The sequence below is a fragment of the Tachyglossus aculeatus genome, chromosome 21, assembly GCF_015852505.1.
Source record: "Tachyglossus aculeatus isolate mTacAcu1 chromosome 21, mTacAcu1.pri, whole genome shotgun sequence".
Classification (NCBI taxonomy): Eukaryota; Metazoa; Chordata; class Mammalia; order Monotremata; family Tachyglossidae; genus Tachyglossus; species Tachyglossus aculeatus.
Window position 1 is genome coordinate 53563427 of NC_052086.1, and position 21060 is coordinate 53584486.

At 48.9% G+C, this 21060-nt stretch overlaps 1 protein-coding gene across 1 annotated transcript; it reads right to left on the reverse strand.

The window, feature by feature from the left end:
- Window positions 1–1519: 1519 nt before the first annotated feature.
- On the reverse strand, window positions 1520–12753 carry SMCR8 (SMCR8-C9orf72 complex subunit). The gene is made up of 2 exons (XM_038763740.1): window positions 9901–12753; window positions 1520–2623 (listed from the first exon to the last, which is right to left on the reverse strand). Exons 1-2 carry the CDS (start codon window positions 12285–12287, stop codon window positions 2170–2172), a joined length of 2841 nt encoding a protein of 946 aa, XP_038619668.1. The 5' UTR covers window positions 12288–12753; the 3' UTR covers window positions 1520–2169.
- Between the last annotated feature and the right edge of the window lie 8307 nt (window positions 12754–21060).

Consider the following 21060-nt stretch of genomic DNA (forward strand, 5'->3'; position numbering starts at 1 on the left):
AGTGCTCGGAAAGTACAATTCAGCTACAAAGAGAGACAATCCCTGCCGGCAACAAGGCTCACAGTCTAGAAGGAGAGAGTTTAAGTCTAATTGCAGAACGTAGCTGCTAATTCTGTTGTATTGTACCCTCCAAAGCATTTAGTACAGTGTTCTGCACAGTCTAGAAGGAGAGAGTTTAAGTCTAATTGCAGAACGTAGCTGCTAATTCTGTTGTATTGTACCCTCCCAAGCACTTAGTACAGTGCTCTGCATACACTAAGAGCTCAATAAATACCACTGATTGATGGATCAATTTTTACTGGGGCAACGTAAAAACAAAAATTAAAACTAAGGGTTTCCCCTACAGCTGGATACAAAGCACTGTTGTTAAAAATGCACATTCAAAGTTCTGCAGTTGTCCTTTCTGCAAAAAGTGTTCTTCGCTCTCTCCGTACCCGGAGGAGGGAGGGAAAGACAGACAGTTGCAGGGCGGAGAAAGTTCTCTACCAAGAGGACAGAGGTGAAAGACAAAATGTGCACTGCACTGGGCCTTTCCCCTGAGATTTACCGGGAATCCTTTGGAAAGAAAAAGTACATGTGGGTGGAGCGGTCGTTCCTCGCTGACCAGAGAGATCGGCGGGGCTCCAAGGGAGGGTCTGAGAGACAGCAAATTCAGCGGCTCAGTCGAAGGGCCGCCTGCCCAGCCCACGCTATCGCCAAGCCAACCAGCCTAGGGAATTTCAGAAGATCGGAAATACCCACAGCCCCTCAACACACCAGAATCCTGTCTGACTTACGCTGGAGAACGATGCCCTTCGAGAGGTAGCCGAGAGGTCGCGGAGGTTTGCAGAGAAAAGAACCTGGAAATGAAGGCGACGTTGCCACTTGTGCCCAGTTCGAACATTTCCATACTGGCCTAAAGGAGAAGTAAACTAAATCCAACATCCCCCGCAAAAGCCAACGGAACCAAACAAGCCAGAAACTAACAGCAGAACTCCTGAGGTGTGTTAAAACAACCTGATTTAAATTTTGGTCCGGCCGCACTTCCCGCCTTGGGCATCTTCTGGCAATGTTTCTCTCCGCTGGGTTGCTGTTCTGATTCCCTCTCAACTCTTAGCTCCCCATATAAGTCCTGTTGCCGGACCATAAAATGTAAATTTTGGAGGCTGTGTAGGTGGCCCTCTTTCCCCAGACTTGGAGGAATGAGGTTGCAGCTGGGTGAGATCCAGGCCCCTCCGCAACCCCTGGGCCCCCCCATGCCTCCCACAGGCATGGGAGTTGGCGTGGGCTAGTGGATGTGTGTCACTGCTCAAAGAGGCTCCCTGATAGGGACTCTCAGGCTGCAGAGTCAGTCGGGGCTTCCACCATGACGACATCTGCGCTTCGATCTCTCAATTCCGTGGATCGGGGGACGAGCAACTTCGGGGGCTGAGATTCATAAAAATCCTTTCAGGAAAACCAGCCCCACGATGTAGAATTAGCCAAGGGATCCTGCTAATTGAGTTCTGAAGAGGTACAGATAGATACATACAGATGCATATACGTTAGGGACGTTTCTAATTACCAGGGTTGAGCTTAAAAAAAAACCACAACTTTTCCAGCACTAATTTTTGCCCCTCGTTCCCACCCCCACAAACCACACGTTTGGCAACTGCTGTGTTTAGCTGTGCACTTCATCCCAGCTAAGAGGCCACCCCCCCACCCCTGAGTTTCCATCCTAGCCAGGACCATCTCCTCCTTGAGATCCCGTGCTCTGAGTTATGCTCTGAGTTACACGACACTTAAGAGTTTGTAGCTGCTCAAATCCTCCAGGCAGAGCGTAACGCGATCACCCGCTCTCTCCTGGTCCGGACCGATCGCTCGCTGGAAATCATAAAGTCACTCCACGGCCGGAGAACCCGCCTCCCCAGACGGTTACCAGCAGGCTGAGAGCCCTTTTGGCCCCTTCCCACGTTGCCTCGTGGTGAAAAATCCCAATCCCGCCCCGCCGCCACGACTCCAGTTTTCCATTTGCCAGATACCACCCAGGAATCCTGCGCTTTCTTCGACGACGACGGGCAACACGGAGACGCCGCCCGCCGCCAAAACGTCCAGTTCCTTTTCCAGCCGGCCTCGAGGAGGGAAAGCGTGGAGTCCGGCTCGTGTTTCCCTTCCCCGCCGGCCCTCCCGGTCCTGAGCGTCCAGCGGGGCTTAGATTTTGTACAGAGAGCTGGGGACGTAGTCAAACCTGAGCACGGGGTTCCTGTCCCTGGGGGGCTCCTGGACGTACCGCAGTTTGAGCAGCTCGGCCAGGTAGCGCACCACCTTGACGTCCTCGTTCACCAGGCCCAGCTGCAGCTTGAGGAAGTTCATCTGCCGGCCCAGGACGGCCTCCTCGGGCTCCTTCTCGCTGACGGGCAGGTGCAGGTGGTGGCAGAAGGTGTACAGGAAGGCCTTGGAGCACAGCTGGGTCAGGAGGCTCTGGACGTGCAGGTAGTACGTGCCCCCCCGCTTGATCTGCGTGCGGTGGTCCGCGAGCCGAGGGACCAGGGTTCCGCGGTACGCGGGGCAGCACAGGGTCTTGCTGTCCAGGTCCAGGACGCTGGCGTAGCGGCTGTAGCGGTTCAGGGCGTGCAGGGTGTTGACGCCGGCTGGGGAGGTCACTCTGAAACAAACAGAGGGAACGGGGGTGGCGGGACGCCCAACACCGATAGGACGGTGCGCCGTTAGACGGGCACGCGGTCAACGCCCGGTGGGGTTTCTGGGGAAAGCTGATGTTGCTTTTGAAAAAGGCTTCTGGGAATGCTTGATTCCCAGATGGAACCACAGGAGGACAACTGGGAGCTCGGGCGGATAGGGAACGGGTCTGCTTACTGTTATATCGTAATAACAATAATAATAATGGCATGTATTAAGCGCTTCCTATGTGCTGTCCATCACCTCGCCCCCTCCTACCTCACCTCCCTTCTCTCCTTCTCCAGCCCAGCCTGCACCCTCCGCTCCTCCGCCGCTAATCTCCTCACCGTACCTCGCTCTCACCTGTCCCGCCATCGACCCCCGGCCCACGTCATCCCCCGGGCCTGGAATGCCCTCCCTCTGCCCATCTGCCAAGCTCGCTCTCTTCCTCCCTTCAAGGCCCTGCTGAGAGCTCACCTCCTCCAGGAGGCCTTCCCACACTGAGCCCCTTCCTTCCTGTCCCCCTCGTCCCCCTCTCCATCCTCCCCTTCTTACCTCCTTCCCTTCCCCACAGCACCTGTACATATGTATATATGTTTGTACATATTTATTGCTCTACTTATTTATTTATTTTATTTGTACATATCTATTCTACTTATTTTATTTTGTTAGTATGTTTGGTTTTGTTCTCTGTCTCCCCCTTCTAGACTGTGAGCCCACTGTTGGGTAGGGACTGTCTCTATATGTTGCCAATTTGTACTTCCCAAGCGCTTAGTACAGTGCTCTGCACATAGTAAGCGCTCAATAAATATGATTGATGATGATGACGATGCAAAGCACTGCTCTTAGCGCTGGGGAGGTTACAAGGTGATCAGGCTGTCCCACAGGGGGGTTCACAGTCTTAATCCCCGTTTTACAGCTGAGGGAACCGAGGCCCAGAGAAGTGAACTGACTTGCCCAAAGTCACACAGCTGACAGTTGGCAAAGCCGGGATTGGAACCCATGACCTCTGACTCCAAAGCCCAGGCCCTTTCCACTGAGCCACGTTGCTTCTCCAAGTGCTGAGTACGGTGTTCTGCACACAGTAAGCACTCAATGAGTATGATGGAATGAAATGAAATGAGTGCTGATTTTAGTCACATTTATTGAGCGCTTACTGTACTAAACGCTTGGGAGAATACGACAATAAAGAGACACATTCCCAGCCCACAACGAGCTTACAGTCTAGATTTTACTAGGCTTGTGGGATGATGAGGATTTAGGGGTGAGAGCGGGTTGTTAGCTGTGACCTCTAGGGTTCGATTCACTTTACACCTACCCTGCCCACCATCAAATTATAATAAAAATAACTGTAGCATGTATCAACTGCCTATTACGTAGCAAGCACTGGGGAAGCCGGCATACCCCAGATTGGGCCCCAAAGGGCCGTCGGTCGCAGTTCCCCATGGGGCTCACAGTCTAAGCGGGAAGACTGAGGATTTAATCTCCATTTTAGAGATGAGGAAACTGACGCCCAGCCAAGTTAAGCGACTTGCTCAAGGTCACAGAGCAGGCAAGTGGTGGGGCCGGAATGAAAGCCTCTGACCTTCTGACACCCGGGCCCGTGCTCTACCCGCTACGTCACGCTGCTTCTCTAATCTCAAGCCCGGCTTCTCGCATTAGTCAGCTGTGTGACTTTGGGCAAGTCACTTCACTTCTCTGCGCCTCGGTTCCCTCGTCTGTAAAATGGGGATTAAGACTGTGAGCCCTCCGTGGGACAACCTGATCACCTTATAACTTCCCCAGCGCTTAGAACATCATCTTCATCATCAATCGTATTTACTGAGCGCTTACTATGTGCAGAGCACTGTACTACGCGCTTGGGAAGTACAAATTGGCAACATATAGAGACAGTCCCTACCCAACAGTGGGCTCACAGTCTAAAAGAACAGTGCTTTGCACATAGTAAGCGCTTAATAAATGCCATTATTATTATTATTATTAGTCACCCTGCTTCCTTAACACACCTCTTCCAAGCTTCACCATCTAGTTCAGGCAAGCCTAACCTGGCCTTCTCTCCCTGACGAACGCGCGCTTCGTCGATGACTCCTCTCCGCAGCCTCCCTCCTTCTCTCCACCATCCTGCCGCGCCCACGGATCTCCTCCCCCGTTGTTCCCCTCCCTTCTTCCCGTCCGCCTCGGTCTGCCACCTAAACCGTCCCGACGACCCGCCCGCCACCACGACTCCGGTTCTGATGCTGTTGCCAATATGTACTTGTATGTATATGTATATGTTGCCAATTTGTACTTGCCAAGCGCTTAGTACAGTGCTCTGCACATAGTAAGCGCTCAATAAATACGATTGATGATGATGATGATGATGATGCGCTGCTTTTTACCCCGGGAGCCGCCTGTCCCTTTTGGATCGGCAGCGACATTTTGGCCCGCGTTTACACTTCTTCAAATCCTACTTCTGTAAAAACTGTTCGAGAGGGAAGTAGAAAGAAGAAATGAGGAAAATGGAAACAGGAGCCAATGACCTCACCTCCCCCTGCTACCTTGTTAGTCCTGTCAGAGAGTCATCCGGCCATTTTTTACACACGCTCCCAAACCCCGCAATTGCTGCTCCTCAATAAACAAGGGCAGTTGTGAATGCTTCCCTGGCGATTCATCAGCTGTGGGGCTCTAATTGGGACAACCATATTAGTGGCTTAACAAAATAATACTGGGAAGCAGCATGGCCTAGTGGTTACAGCACGGGCCCGAAAGTCACAGAACCTGAGCTCTTTCTTATCCTGGCTCTGCCACTTGCCCTCGGGTTGACCTTGGCCAAGTCACTTCACTTTTCAGTGTCCCAGTTCCCTGATCTCTAAAATGGGGATTAATAATAATGACGGCATTTATTAAGCGCTTACTATGTGCAGAGCACTGTTCTAAGCGCTGGAGAGGTTACAAGATGATCAGGTTGTCCCACGGGGGGCGGGGGGGGGGGGGGGCTCACAGTCTTCATCCCCATTTTACAGATGAGGGAACTGAGGCCCAGAGAAGTTAAGTGACTTGCCCAAAGTCACACAGCTAATTGGCAGAGCCGGGATTTGAACCCATGCCCTCCGACTCCAAAGCCCGGGCTCTTTCCCACTGAGCCACGCTGATTAAGACTGGGAACCCCCTGTGGGACAGGGACTGTCACTTGCCCTCGGGGTGACTTTGGCCAAGTCACTTCACTTTTCAGTGTCCCAGTTCCCTGATCTCTAAAATGGGGATTAATAATAATGACGGCATTTATTAAGCACTTACTATGTGCAAAGCACTGTTCTAAGCGCTGGAGGGGTTACAAGATGATCAGGTTGTCCCACGGGGGGGGCTTACAGTCTTCATCCCCATTTTACAGATGACGGAACTGAGGACCAGAGAAGTTAAGTGACTTGCCCAAAGCCACACAGCTAATTGGCGGAGCCGGGATTTGAACCCATGCCCTCTGACTCCAAAGCCCGGGCTCTTTCCCACTGAGCCACGCTGATTAAGACTGGGAACCCCCTGTGGGACAGGGACTGTCACTTGCCCTCGGGGTGACCTTGGCCAAGTCACTTCACTTTTCAGTGTCCCAGTTCCCTGATCTCTAAAATGGGGATTAATAATAATGACGGCATTTATTAAGCGCTTACTATGTGCAGAGCACTGTTCTAAGCACTGGAGAGGTTACAAGGTGATCAGATTGTCCCACGGGGGGGCTCACAGTCTTCATCCCCATTTTACAGATGAGGGAACTGAGGCCCAGAGAAGTTAAGTGACTTGCCCAAAGTCACACAGCTAATTGGCGGAGCCGGGATTTGAACCCATGCCCTCTGACTCCAAAGCCCGGGCTCTTTCCCACTGAGCCACGCTGATTAACACTGGGAACCCCCTGTGGGACAGGGACTGTGTCCAACCTGATGAGCTTGTATCTACCCCAGGTCTTAGCACAGTGCCCAGCACGTAATAAGCACTTAACCGTAACCATTAGTACTACTACTACTACTAATAATAATAATAATGGCATTTATTAAGCGCTTACTATGTGCACAGCACTGTTCTAAGCACTGGGGAATTTACAAGGTGATCAGGTTGTCCCACGTGGGGCTCACAGTCTTCATCCCCATTTTACAGACGAGGGAACTGAGGCCCAGAGAAGTTACACAGTTTGCCCAAAGTCACTCAGTTGACAAGTGGTGGAGCCGGGATTTGAACCCATGACCTCTGACTCCAAAGCCCGGGCTTTTTCCACTGAGCCACGCTACTACTAATAATAATAATAATACACAATGCCTTGCTAAACAGTGAAAGATTCCAAGCAAGTCTTATACAAAATTCACCTCTTCCCAGGATATACGTGTTCACTGGACATTTGGTATTCACCTCACCCTCAGCCCCACAGCACTTACGTATATATCTAGAAATTATTTATTTATATTAATGTCTTCCTACTCCCCAGACTGTAAGCCTGTTGTGAATGCCAATTCTGTTCTATTGTACTCTCTCAAGTGCTTACTACAGTGCTCAATTCTGTTCTATTGTACTCTTTCAAGTGCTTACTACAGTGCTCAATTCTGTTATATTGTACTCCAAATTTCAAGTGCTTACTACAGTGCTCAGCACACAGTCAGAGCTCAATAAATATGACTGATGGATTGCTGTAAAATGTTCCATTTCCACTGCCGGATCGGCTGCAGCAAATCCAAGGCAAACTATGCTGTATACGGCCCTCCGCACACACAAACTGAACCACTAAAACAGAGTCTCACAAAAAAATCTGCTGTCAATCACATCACCAGAAAGGTAGTTCTCTGCTGCACAAGAGGTGTACACGCCGAGACCCTAAAGAAGCCGTGTCCTGTTCATCATCAATCGTATTTACTGAGCGCTTACTATGTGCAGAGCAGACCCTAAAGAAGCCGTGTCCTGTTCAGTCGACAAACGCAAACAAAATGCTCTGTAAATAACTTCTAATGGAAAGTTTTAGCGCCCATTCTTGTATATCTGCACGGGCTCCATTCTCCATTGGTGACCCCAAGATGAAAATGTAATCATTATTTTTACAGCGAGCTGGTAGTCAAGGGACCTGGACTTTAATTCCGGCTCCGTAACTCACCTGCTTGTGACCCTTTATTGAGCGCTTACTGTGTGCAAAGCACTGTATTAAGCGCTTGGGAGAGGACAAGTCGCTTAACTTCATCTCTCCGTGTCCTAATCGGTACTTATCAGCTGTGTGACTTTGGGCAAGTCGCTTAACTTCTCTGTGCCTCAGTTACCTCATCTGTAAAATGGGGATGAAGACTGTGAGCCCCCCGTGGGACAACCTGATCACCTTGTTAACCGCCCCAGCGCTTAGAACAGTGCTTTGCACATAGTAAGCGCTTAATAAACGCTAAAAAAAAAAAAATGGGGATTCAATCCCTAGTCTCCCTCCCCCTTAGACTGAGAGTCCCAGGTGGAACAGTGACTGCGTACGATCCTGACTGTACCAACCGCAGAGCTCAGCACAGTGCTTTGGCATATAGTAAGCGCTTAATGGATACCACGATTACTATTAATCCTCCTTGTCTGCCAGGGGTGACAGTTACGATGAATGTTTCAAAATGTGGATGAACTTTATCAAATCTAAAGAGATTTATCTCAAAATCCCTGCCAAACAGCAGTGTTCCCTGGAAACAATTCAAAGAGTTTTTCAAAGCACAATAAGGGGCAAGTCATTCTTGACTTCAGGGCCAGCTGACAATTGGACCATTTTCAGACAACTCTGGTAAGTTTAGCGACCACCGTGCACAAGTTTTATTTTGTGCATCTATCTGCCGCCAGTTCCTTCTTCCCATTTATAGTCTTAGATTACGCCTGCCTCCTTTCCCCCTCCCAAGGGACAGGGACCTGGTATAATTGGTATTTGTTAAACTCTTACTGTGCGCCAGGCGCTGTACTAAGCACTGGGGTGGATACAAGCAATTGGGTTGGACACAGTCCCGGTCCCACGTGGGGCTCAGTCTCAATCCCCACTTTACAGACAAGGTAACAGGCACAGAGAAGTGAAGTGACTTGCCCGAGGTCACACAGCATACAAGTGGTGGAGCTGGGATTAGAACCCGTGACCTTCTTACTCCCAAGCCCATGCTCTATCCACTACGCCATACTGCTTCTCTTCCCACCTGTGTATTCTCTCCCAGCGCTAAGTCCAGAGCTCTGCACCCAATAAGGGCTTAAAAAAACACCATTACTGCTGCCATCTGCACGCTGAAATTACCGAAACAACGGTAAACTTCTGGGCCACGCCTCTTCAGGAGTTCCTATTCGGAGATGATTTCAGGTGAATTTTATTAAAACAAAAAACCAGACACCTGCGCACCCTAGAACGTAAGCTCCCTGTGGGCAGGGAACCTGTCTCCTGCCCTTTCTGTACTTCCTAAGCACCGTCTCATTGCATTGCCCGAGTGAGTGCTCAAAAAGTGCCATTACTGCAACGTTTACTACTATGCACTTAATCTCAGAGACTTCCAAGTCTTAGATAAAGGCTCAGGGGCAGTGGATCTGTCAGCTCCTCCTTACCACCACAGAACCGGGTCCCGGCTCAGAATCCACTGGCTTTCCTCCTCCCAAGGGAAACCTCTTGGAAAACGTACAGGTTCTCTAGGAACAATACCGGTTGGATTAGGGCAAGTATCAGAGAGACACCAGGGGCCCCTCTTTAAATTACTTGCGCACCTTCCGCTGCCAGAGTCCAGTGAAACCCAAACACGTTTAGGACCTGGGACAGGGAGGGTGGAAATACTGTTCGACGGGACGCGTGAAAAGCCAGATATTTGTGAATGGGAATCCCATTCCCGGCTGGACCGCCGACTGTTTCGCCTCAGCCGACGGCTCCAGCTTTCTGATTTGGAGAGGGTGCTAAACTCGGGAGATCTGTCCTGTGCAAGACACAACGACAGCGAGGCTAACTGGCTGCTGGGCAGAAGAGCTTGGTGACTACCAAGCGGAAGAAATAAATGTCTACCTTTTTTAGGCTGGCGGGAAGAGGAGAGGCCTTCTAAGACCCACACGCCTTCCAGGCGTTAATCCTTCTTCCGAGTCCAATGGGTAGAAATCGGTCGCCCTCCCTGCCCACAACGGCAGTGCCTGTGAACCTGGGCCTCAGAGGGAAACTCTGCTCCAAATACAGAGTGGGGTGGGACTGGACGGCGCATCTCCTTAGACGGTTTTTCCAGGATGACAAGGGACCGTGGGCCCGTTTCTACCCTGCCCTCCGATCAGGCCCTCATTTACCTCTGCAAGCCGATCAGCTTCCACTTCTGAAAATCCGTTATGTGCAAAGGGGTGGTGAGCCAGTGTTTCACGGGCTTGGTGGACCCGCCATAGTTTGGAACAAAGATGGTCAGGGCCGTCACCAGCTTCCTCACTAAAGCTTCTTCTTCCCCCAGCACGACCAGGGTCCTCCCGCTGAGCAGGGAGTAGATGGCCGGAGGGGCGAAGGGGTACTGCCGGATGAACTTCAACGCGTTCTGCCCCGCCCTCTTTCTGTGCCGCTCGGAGGAGTGGCCGGCTTGGCGAGCCGGAGAGGGGGTCCGGTCGGAACCCGTGGAGGCCGCGCTGCTGCTCACGTGGCTGGTGGAGTCGGAGTATTCGTCCAGGCTGATCCTGCTGATGTCCCGGCCGCCGCCCGGGCAGCCCGGATCCACCTCGTGAACGGGGGAGCCTCCGGGGGCCTCGTCCCGGGAAGGACAGCCGAGGTCCTCGACCGTGAAGTCCACGTGGAAGCCCAGTTCCCTCTGCCTGTAGGGCCGCGGGGGGATACTGACCACCCCGTCGTCGTCGCAGGGTTTCTGGGTGAGGGCGGGATGGGGCCCCAGGAGACCGGGGCTCTCTTTCCCGATGCAACAGCTCGAGTCCGACTGCGTCAAGGGGATTTCTCCGCCACCCTCGGCCTCGCCGACGCCTCCGGGGCTTCCGCCGGCACTGAAGCGGATCCCTCCCTCTTCGTCCTCCGCAGGCGGCTCTTCCGCACAGGGCTCTTCTTCGTTGATGGCACTTGGGTAGCTCGCTTTGAAGTCGCCGGGGATCAACGACTCGGAGGGACACGTGCTGAGGACCTCGATGCTGTCCTCGCTGATGGTCCTTTGGCTGACCGCCTGGCTCCGGACCACCCGCGGGCTCAGGGGGGCCGTCAAGCTCGTCTGGCTGTCCGACTTGGGCAGGGCGGAAGAGGACTTTTCCGTCCCCAGGACCTCGATGCTTTCGCCGCTACTGACGCTGCCTTTCATATCCATGTCCAGGTAATCCAGGCTCTCCCGGTAGCCGTACACGCTAGGCTCGGTCGCCTCGACGTCTCCGGGGTCCTCTCCGAGCTCCGGCTCCATTTTGATGGGCACGGACTCCACGCTGGACTTGTAAGACCCCACGCTGATGAAGACTTTAGGGACCGGATACTCTTCCAAAGACTTGGGCTGGGCCCCTTCTTGATCGGGCTCCAGCTGAACGTCATCCCGCTTCCTCGCCCCCGTCTCGTCGAAATCCACCAGATCTTCGAAGAGGAAGTTTGTGATGCACTGCTGCTGTAACAGCGCTCGGTCGATCTGGCTCGTCAAGAGGTAGCACAAGTCCCCTCTAAACATGTGTTCGATGTGACTCAACTGAGCCAGGGTCTGGGTGAAAAACTCAGTATCGCAGAGCTCCTCTAGGGTCTTCAGCTTTTTATCGAAGCACTTGGCGGACTTGGCCTTGATGAGCTTGGGGGTATAGGAGGCCCGGCGGGCATAGAGGTTGGTTTCCACGAGCTCGTCGGGGTTGGAGGTAGCGGGTGCCCGGTCGGAGTTCGGGGCGACTTGCTCCCGGGGCCCCTCGGGCCCGTGAGGGCGCCGGCCCGACTCCTTCGGCTTGCGGGCGGGGTAAGACCTGACTTGCTTTAACAGATCCTCATGCTCGATGATGGACTTTTCCACGCTGGCCAGTTCGTTGGCCTTCTCGATGGCCTGGGAGGAGTAGAACCCTTTGTCGTTGGCCTTCTTCTGGATCTCCGTTTCGGTGTGCAGCACGGTCCTGGTGTAGTCCAGGTCCTTCAGCTTCTTCTCCAGTTCGCCTGCGAAGGCTTTGCGGTTCCCCTTCTTCAAGCACTCGGACGCCCTGGAGAATTCCGCGGAGAGCTCCTGGAACTGCTGCATGATCTTGCGCTCGTCGGTGGAAATGTAGGCCATGCAGAAAGGCCTCACAAAGCCCCGGGCCTCTAGGTCGTAGAGGGTGAGGTGGTGCACGTAAGCAAAAGCCCCTTCCTTGGAGTCCCCCAGCACGACTTTGGAGTCCTCCACGAAGTTCAGCTTGGGGTAGGCGCACCCGGGTGGGTGGCCCACGAACGAGGCCTGATAATCCACAGACATGATCCGCAGCGAGAAGTAATTGAGGTCGAAGGTGCCGAAGACCCTGGCGTCATCGGGGACGGTGAGCAGGGGCTGCGGGCCCACCTGCTCGGAGAACTCGGAGATGAGGATGAAGTCCCTGGCGAACTTGGCCCCCGACAGTCTCGACCAGGGGTTGGACCCCTGGCTGGCAAACGGAAAGAGGGGCACTGAGTACTCCTCGGGCAGCGCCGGCTCATTGTAGGGCTCTTCCTCGTACTCTTCCTCTTTGGTAAAAGCCACCACATCAGGGGCGCTGATCATATTTCCGGATGTGGGGAAAGGGCATGGGGAAGGGAACCAGAGTGGGAGGTTAGGACATAGCAGTGGTCAGCGGGAGGGAGTTGGCTGGATACCCTCCTTGCTGTTCCTCGTCCCTCCTAGGCCCTCTGTTGCCCCCAGGCCGGCTGGTCCTTTCCAAGTGGCAGGCTGGCAGCCTCTCCCCACAGCCCATCCAGTGGCTCGGACTGTTCCCAGATCTTCCCCCCGATTTCCCACGTCTCCTGGCAGGGCGGATTTGTTGTGTCCGTGCTGCCCCTGGGTGGGATGGGGGGCTCAGCTCGACCCCAACGAGTCCAAGACTGTCCCAGCTGCCAGGATGCTTTCCCCTGAATTCCCTGCCAGGGCCGCAATCCCGACAAAAAGACGACGGGATGCTGCTGCTGCTTCTCCTCCTCCTTCTCCTTCTTTTCCTTCTTCTTCCTCCCTCTGGAAGCCGGGGTCTTCGGGGAACAATCCAACTTGTCCTCACGGCAGCCAGGGCTACAGGCCCCGCGGCGCCGCCATCTTGGGGGTCACATGACCCGCCTGCCGTTGCCCCTAGTGACCCGGAAGCCCCTCCTCTCAGGGCCCAACAGCCACCGGAAGTGCCCGATTATTATTATTATTACTAATACTAATAATACTAGTAATACTACTACTACTAATAATAATAATAATGGCATTTATCAAGCGCTTACTATGCGCAAAGCACTGTTCTAAGCGCCGGGGAGGTGATCAGCTTGTCCCCCATGGGGGGGGGACACAGTCAATCCCCCATTTGACAGTTGAGGGAACTGAGGCGGCCCAGAGAATAATAATAATAATTAATAATAATAATAATAATAATGGTATTTATTAAGCGCTTACTATGTGCAAAGCACTGTTCTAAGAGCCGGGGAGGTGATCAGCTTGTCCCCCGGGGGGGGGGGGGGGGGGGACACAGTCTTAATCCCCCATTTGACAGTTGAGGGAACTGAGGCCCAGAGAATAATAATTATTATTATTATTAATAATAATAATGGTATTTATTAAGTGCTTACTATGTGCAAAGCACTGTTCTAAGCGCCGGGGAGGTGATCAGCTTGTCCCCTGGGGGGGGACACAGTCTTAATCCCCCATTTGACAGTTGAGGGAACTGAGGCCCAGAGAATAATAATAATAATTAATAATAATAATAATAATGGTATTTATTAAGCACTTACTATGTGCAAAGCACTGTTCTAAGAGCCGGGGAGGTGATCAGTTTGTCCCCCGGGGGGGGACACAGTCTTAATCCCCCATTTGACAGTTGAGGGAACTGAGGCCCAGAGAATAATGATAATAATTAATAATAATGGTATTTAGTAAGCGCATACTCTGTGCAAAGCACTGTTCTAAGCGCTGGGGAGGTCACCAGGTGATCAGGTTGTCCCACGTGGAGCTCACAGTCTTCATCCCCCATTTGACAGTTGAGGGAACTGAGGCCCAGAGAATAATAATAATCATTAATAATAATAATAATAATGGTATTTATTAAGTGCTTACTATGTGCAAAGCACTGTTCTAAGCACCGGGGAGATGATCAGCTTGTCCCCCGGGGGGCGACACAGTCTTAATCCCCCATTTGACAGTTGAGGGAACTGAGGCCCAGAGAATAATGATAATAATTAATAATAATGGTATTTAGTAAGCGCTTACTATGTGCAAAGCACTGTTCTAAGCGCTGGGGAGGTCACCAGGTGATCAGGTTGTCCCACGTGGAGCTCACAGTCTTCATCCCCCATTTGACAGTTGAGGGAACTGAGGCCCAGAGAATAATAATAATTAATAATAATAATAATAATAATGGTATTTATTAAGTGCTTACTATGTGCAAAGCACTGTTCTAAGCGCTGGGGAGGTCACCAGGTGATCAGGTTGTCCCCCGTGGAGCTCACAGTCTTCATCCCCCATTTGACAGTTGAGGGAACTGAGGCCCAGGGAATAATAATAATAATTAATAATAATGGTATTTATTAAGCGCTTACTCTGTGCAAAGCACTGTTCTAAGCGCTGGGGAGGTCACCAGGTGATCAGGTTGTCCCACGTGGAGCTCACAGTCTTCATCCCCCATTTGACAGTTGAGGGAACTGAGGCCCAGAGAATAATAATAATAATTAATAATAATAATAATAATGGTATTTATTAAGCGCTTACTATGTGCAAAGCACTGTTCTAATTGCCGGGGAGGTGATCAGCTTGTCCCCGGGGGGGGGGGGGCACAGTGTTAATCCCCCATTTGACAGTTGAGGGAACTGAGGCCCAGAGAATAATAATAATAATTAATAATAATAATAATAATGGTATTTATCAAGCGCTTACTATGTGCAAAGCACTGTTCTAAGCGCCGGGGAGGTGATCAGCTTGTCCCCCGGGGGGGTGGGGGGGGGCGACACAGTCTTAATCCCCCATTTGACAGTTGAGGGAACTGAGGCCCAGAGAATAATGATAATAATTAATAATAATGGTATTTAGTAAGTGCTTACTATGTGCAAAGCACTGTTCTAAGCGCTGGGGAGGTCACCAGGTGATCAGGTTGTCCCACGTGGAGCTCACAGTCTTCATCCCCCATTTGACAGTTGAGGGAACTGAGGCCCAGAGAATAATAATAATGGTATTTATTAAGCACTTACTATGTGCAAAGCACTGTTCTAAGCGCTGGGGAGGTCACCAGCTGATCAGGTTGTCCCACGTGGGGCTCACAGTCCTAATCCCCCATTTGACAGTTGAGGGCACTGAGGCCCAGAGAATAATAATAATAATTAATAATAATAATAATGGTATTTAGTAAGTGCTTACTATGTGCAAAGCACTGTTCTAAGCGCTGGGGAGGTCACCAGGTGATCAGGTTGTCCCCCGTGGAGCTCACAGTCTTCATCCCCCATTTGACAGTTGAGGGAACTGAGGCCCAGAGAATAATAATAATAATAATAATGGTATTTATTAAGCGCTTACTATGTGCAAAGCACTGTTCTAAGCGCTGGGGAGGTCACCAGGTGATCAGGTTGTCTCACGTGGAGCTCACAGTCTTAATCCCCCATTTGGCAGTTGAGGGAACTGAGGCAGCCCAGAGAATAATAATAATAGTTAATAATAATAATAATGGTATTTATTAAGCACTTACTCTGTGCAGAGCACTGTTCTAAGCGCTGGGGAGGTCACCAGGTGATCAGGTTGTCCCACGTGGGGCTCACAGTCTTCATCCCCCATTTGACAGTTGAGGGAACTGAGGCCCAGAGAACAATAATAATAATTAATAATAATAATAATGGTATTTAGTAAGCGCTTACTATGTGCAAAGCACTGTTCTAAGCGCTGGGGAGGTCACCAGGTGATCAGGTTGTCCCACGTGGAGCTCACAGTCTTAATCCCCCATTTAACAGTTGAGGGAACTGAGGCGGCCCAGAGAATAATAATAATAATTAATAATAATGGTATTTATTAAGCGCTTACTATGTGCAAAGCACTGTTCTAAGCGCTGGGGAGGTCACCAGGTGATCAGGTTGTCCCACGTGGAGCTCACAGTCTTCATCCGCCATTTGACAGTTGAGGGAACTGAGGCCCAGAGAATAATAATAATAATTAATAATACTAATAATGGTATTTATTAAGCGCTTACTATGTGCAAAGCACTGCTCTAAGCACTGGAGAGGTCACCAGGTGATCAGGTTGTCCCACGTGGAGCTCACAGTCTTAATCCCCCATTTGACAGTTGAGGGAACTGAGGCCCAGAGAATAATAATAATAATAATAATTAATAATAATAATCGTATTTATTAAGCACTTACTATGTGCAAAGCACTGTTCTAAGCGCTGGGGAGGTCACCAGGTGATCAGGTTGTCCCACGGGGGGCTCACAGTCTTCATCCCCCATTTGACAGTTGAGGGAACTGAGGCCCAGAGAAGTGAAGCGACTTGCCCAAATCAATCAATCGTGTTTATTAATCAATCAATCAATCAATCGTATTTATTGAGCCCTTTGAGCCCAGTTCTAAGCGCTGGGGAGGTTACAAGGTGATCCGACTCCAAAGCCGGGGATCTTTCCACTGAGCCACAAGCGCTTAGTCCAGTGCTCTGCACACAGTAAGCGCTCAATAAATACGATTGAATGAATGAATGAACATGGGAAGCGCTTAACAAATGCTGTAATAATACTAATAATTAATCAATCAATCGTATTTGTTGAGCGCTTACCGTGTGCAGAGCACTGGACTAAGCGCTTGGGAAGTCCAAGTTGGCAACGTATAGAGACGGTCCCTACCCAACAGCGGGCTCACAGTCTAGAAGGGGGAGACAGAGAACAAAACCAAACATATTAACAAAATAAAATAAATAGAATAGATATGTACAAGTAAGATTAATAAATAAATGAATAGAGTAATAAATATGGACAAATATATATACAGGTGTACTAAGCGCTTGGGAAGTCCAAGTTGGCAACATATAGAGACAGTCCCTACCCAACAGTGAGCTCACAGTCTAGAAGGGGGAGACAGAGAACAAAACCAAACATATTAACAAAATAAAATAAATAGAATAGATATGTACAAGTAAGATCAATAAATAAATAAATAGAGTAATAAATATGGACAAACATATCATCATCATCATCATCATCAATCGTATTTATTGAGCGCTTACTGTGTGCAGAGCACTGTACTAAGCGCTTGGGAGGTACAAGTTGGTAACATATAGAGACAGTCCCTACCCAGCAGTGGGCTCACAGTCTAAAAAGTTGGCAACACATAGAGACGGTCCCTACCCAACAGTGGGCTCACAGTCTAGAAGGGGGAGACAGAGAACAAAACCAAACATATTAACAAAATAAAATAAATAGAATAGATATGTACAAGATAAATAAATAAATAAATAGAGTAATAAATATGGACAAACATATATACAGGTGTACTAAGCGCTTGGGAAGTACAAGTTGGCAACATCTAGAGATGGTCCCTACCCAACAGTGGGCTCACAGTCTAGAAGGGGGAGACAGAGAACAAAACCAAACATATTAACAAAATAAAATAAATAGAATAGATAAGTACAAGTAAGATAAATAAATAGAGTAATAAATATGTACAAACATATACACATGTATACAGGTGCTGTGGGGAAGGGAAGGAGGTAAGATGGGGGGGATGGAGAGGGGGACTAGAAAGTCACACAGCTGACAATTGGCAGAGGCGGAATTCGAACCCATGACCCAGTCTGACTCCACAGCCCGTGCTCTTTCCACTGAGCCATACTGCTTCTCTCTCAATTAGGACCGGACACAAAGACTGGGCCAAGGGAGTATTATATATGTATATATGTATATATGTTTGTACATATTTATTACTCTATTTATTTATTTATTTTACTTGTACATATCTATTCTATTTATTTTATTTTGTTAATATGTTTGGTTTTGTACTCTGTCTCCTCCTTCTAGACTGTAAGCCCACTGTTGGGTAGGGACCGTCTCTATATGTTGCCAACTTGTACTTCCCAAGCGCTTAGTACAGTGCTCTGCAAACAGTAAGTGCTCAATAAATACGATTGATTGATTGATTATTAGTATTATTACGGCATTTGTTAAGCGCTTCCCATGTTCATTCATTCATTCATTCATTCAATCGTATTTATTGAGCACTTACTGTGTGCAGAGCACTGGACTAAGCGCTTGTGGCTCAGTGGAAAGAGCCCGGGCTTTGGAGTCAGATGTGATGGGTTCATATCCCAGCTCTGCCAAGTGTCAGCTGTGTGACTCCAGGCAAGTCACTTCACTTCTCTGGGCCTCAGTTCCCTCATCTGTAAAATGGGGATTAAGACTGTGAGCCCCCCGTGGGACAACCTGATCACCTTGTAACCTCCCCAGCGCTTAGAACAGTGCTTTGCACACAATAATAATAATAATAATAATAATAATGACATTTATTAAGCGCTTGCTATGCACATAGTAAGTGTTTAACAAATGCTATTATTATTATTGTTGTTGTTGTACAGATCTATTACTCTGTTTATTTTACTTGTACATATTTACTACTCTATTTTATTTTAATATGTTTTGTTGTCTGTCTCCCCCTTCTAGACTGTGAGCCCGTTGTTGGGTAGGGACCGTCTCTATATGTTGCCAACTTGTACTTCCCAAACGCTTAGTACAGTGCTCTGCACACAGTAAGCGCTCAATAAATACGATTGAATGAATGAATGAATCTCCACTTTACAGATGAGGTCACTGAGGGCACAGAGAAGTGAAGTGGTTTGCCCAAAGTCACACAGCAGACAAGTGGCAGAGCGGGATTAGAACCCACATCCTCGGGCTCTTTCCACTAAGCCACGCTGCTTCTCTTCCATCTTTTCCATGATGGAAAAAAAAAAATCCCCTTCCTTATAGGACGGGAACCGGCGAGGTGTGTGGAAGTTTTGTTTTTTAATTCCGAAGAAAGCGTTCAATGGGGATGAAGACTGTGAGCCCCACGTGGCACAACCTGATTACCTTGTATCTCCCCCGCCCCCTCCCAGCGTTCAGAATAGTGCTTGGCACATAGTAAGCGCTTAACAAATACCATAATTGTTATTATTAATTAATTAATGAGTGAAGAAACAGGCCAAATCGCTAGGTAACAGTGGAAGTTGCAGTTCGGAGGCAGGAGCCCCCCCACGGAGCTACTGACAACCGTCAGTAAATACAGACTGAGCCCCCTCCTTCCTCTCCCCCTCCCCCCAGCCTTATCAATCAATCAATCAATCAATCGTATTTATTGAGCGCTTACTGTGTGCAGAGCACTGGACTAAGCGCTTGGGAAGTACAAGTTGGCAACATATAGAGACGGTCCCTACCCAACAGTGGGCTCACAGTCTAGAAGGGGGAGACAGAGAACAGAACCAAACATACTAACAAAATTAAATAAATAGAATAGATATGCACAAGTAAAATAAATAGAGTAATAAATATGTACAAAGCCTTATCTCCTTCCCCTGCCCACAGCACCTGTATATATGTTTGTACGTATTTATTACTCTATTTTACTTGTACATATTTACTATTCTATTTATTCTATTTTGTTAATATGTTCTGTTTTGTTGTCTGTCTCCCCCTTCTAGACTGTGAGCCCGCTGTTGGCTAGGGACCGTCTCTAGATGCTGCCAACTTGTACTTCCCTAGCGCTTAGTACATTGCTCTGCACACAGTAAGCGCTCAATAAATACAATTGAATGAGTGCATTTATTTATTTTACTTGTACATATTTATTCTGTTTATTTTATTTTGTTAATATGTTTTGTTTTGTTGTCTGTCTCCCCCTTCTAGACTGTGAGCCCGCTGTTGGCTAGGGACTGTCTCTAGATGCTGCCAACTTGTACTTCCCTAGCGCTTAGTACATTGCTCTGCACACAGTAAGCGCTCAATAAATACAATTGAATGAGTGCATTTATTTATTTTACTTGTACATATTTATTCTGTTTATTTTATTTTGTTAATATGTTTTGTTTTGTTGTCTGTCTCCCCCTTCTAGACTGTGAGCCCGCTGTTGGCTAGGGACCGTCTCTAGATGCTGCCAACTTGTACTTCCCTAGCGCTTACTACATTGCACTGCACACAGTAAGCGCTCAATAAATACGATTGAATGAATGCATTTATTTATTTTACTTGTACATATTTATTCTATTTATTTTCTTTTGTTAATATGTTTTGTTTTGTTGTCTGTCTCCCCCTTCTAGACTGTGAACCCGTTGTTGGGTAGGGACCGTCCCTATATGTTGCCAACTTGTACTTCCCAAGCGCTTAGTACAGTGCTCTGTGTACAGTAAGCGCTCAATAAATACGATTGAATGAATGAATCTAGCTTTACTTCTATATATTCTGATAACACCAGACCACGTTTTGTTTTGTTGTCTGTCTCCCCGTTCTAGACTGTGAGCCCGCTGTTGGGTAGGGACTGTCTCTAGATGTTGCCAACTTGTACATCCCAAGCGCTTAGTACAGTGCTCTGCACACAGTAAGCGCTCAATAAATACGATTGAATGAATGAATGGATGGATGAATACATGAATGAAAGAAGAAAGAGGCCGAGTCGCTAGGTAACGTGGGAGTTGCAGTTTGGAGGCAGTAGCTGCCACAGAACTATTGACGCTTAGTAAATAGGACTGAATGAAGAAACAGGCCGTGTCGCTAGGTAATCTGCGAGTTGTATTTTGGAGGCAGGAGCCGCCGCAGAATAATAATAATAATGATGGCATTTATTAAGCGCTTACTATGTGCTAAGCACAGTTCTAAGTGCTGAACGATTGATGACGGGTGTATATGTATATATGTTTGTACGTATTTATTACTCTTTATTTATTTATTTTATTTGTACATATTTATTCTATTTATTTTATTTTGTTAATATGTCTTGTTTTGTTGTCTGTCTCCCCCTTCTAGACTGTGAGCCCGCTGTTGGGTAGGGATCGTCTATGTTGTCAACTTGTACTTCTCAAGCGCTTAGTCCAGTGCTCTGCATACAGTAGGCGCTCAATAAATACGATTGAATATGTATCAGATTTCTTACTCTATTTTACTTGTACATATTTACTATTCTATTTATTTTATTTTGTTAATAGGTTTTGTTTTGTTGTCTGTCTCCCCCTTCTAGACTGTGAGCCCGCTGTTGGGTAGGGACCGTCTCTAGATGTTGCCAACTTGGACTTCCCAAGCGCTTAGTACAGTGTTCTGCATACCGGAGAGAAGCAGGGTGGCTCAATAGAAAGAGGCCGGGCTTTGGAGTCAGAGGTCATG

Bases quoted from the DNA above. Each gene is read 5' to 3' on its own strand.
- SMCR8 (XM_038763740.1), bottom strand. From the start codon at position 12,287: ATGATCAGCGCCCCTGATGTGGTGGCTTTTACCAAAGAGGAAGAGTAC. The intron at 2,624-9,900 runs GTAAATGAGGGC...TGTTTGTTTCAG, and splicing joins AAGCTGATCGGCTTGCAGAG to AGTGACCTCCCCAGCCGGCG.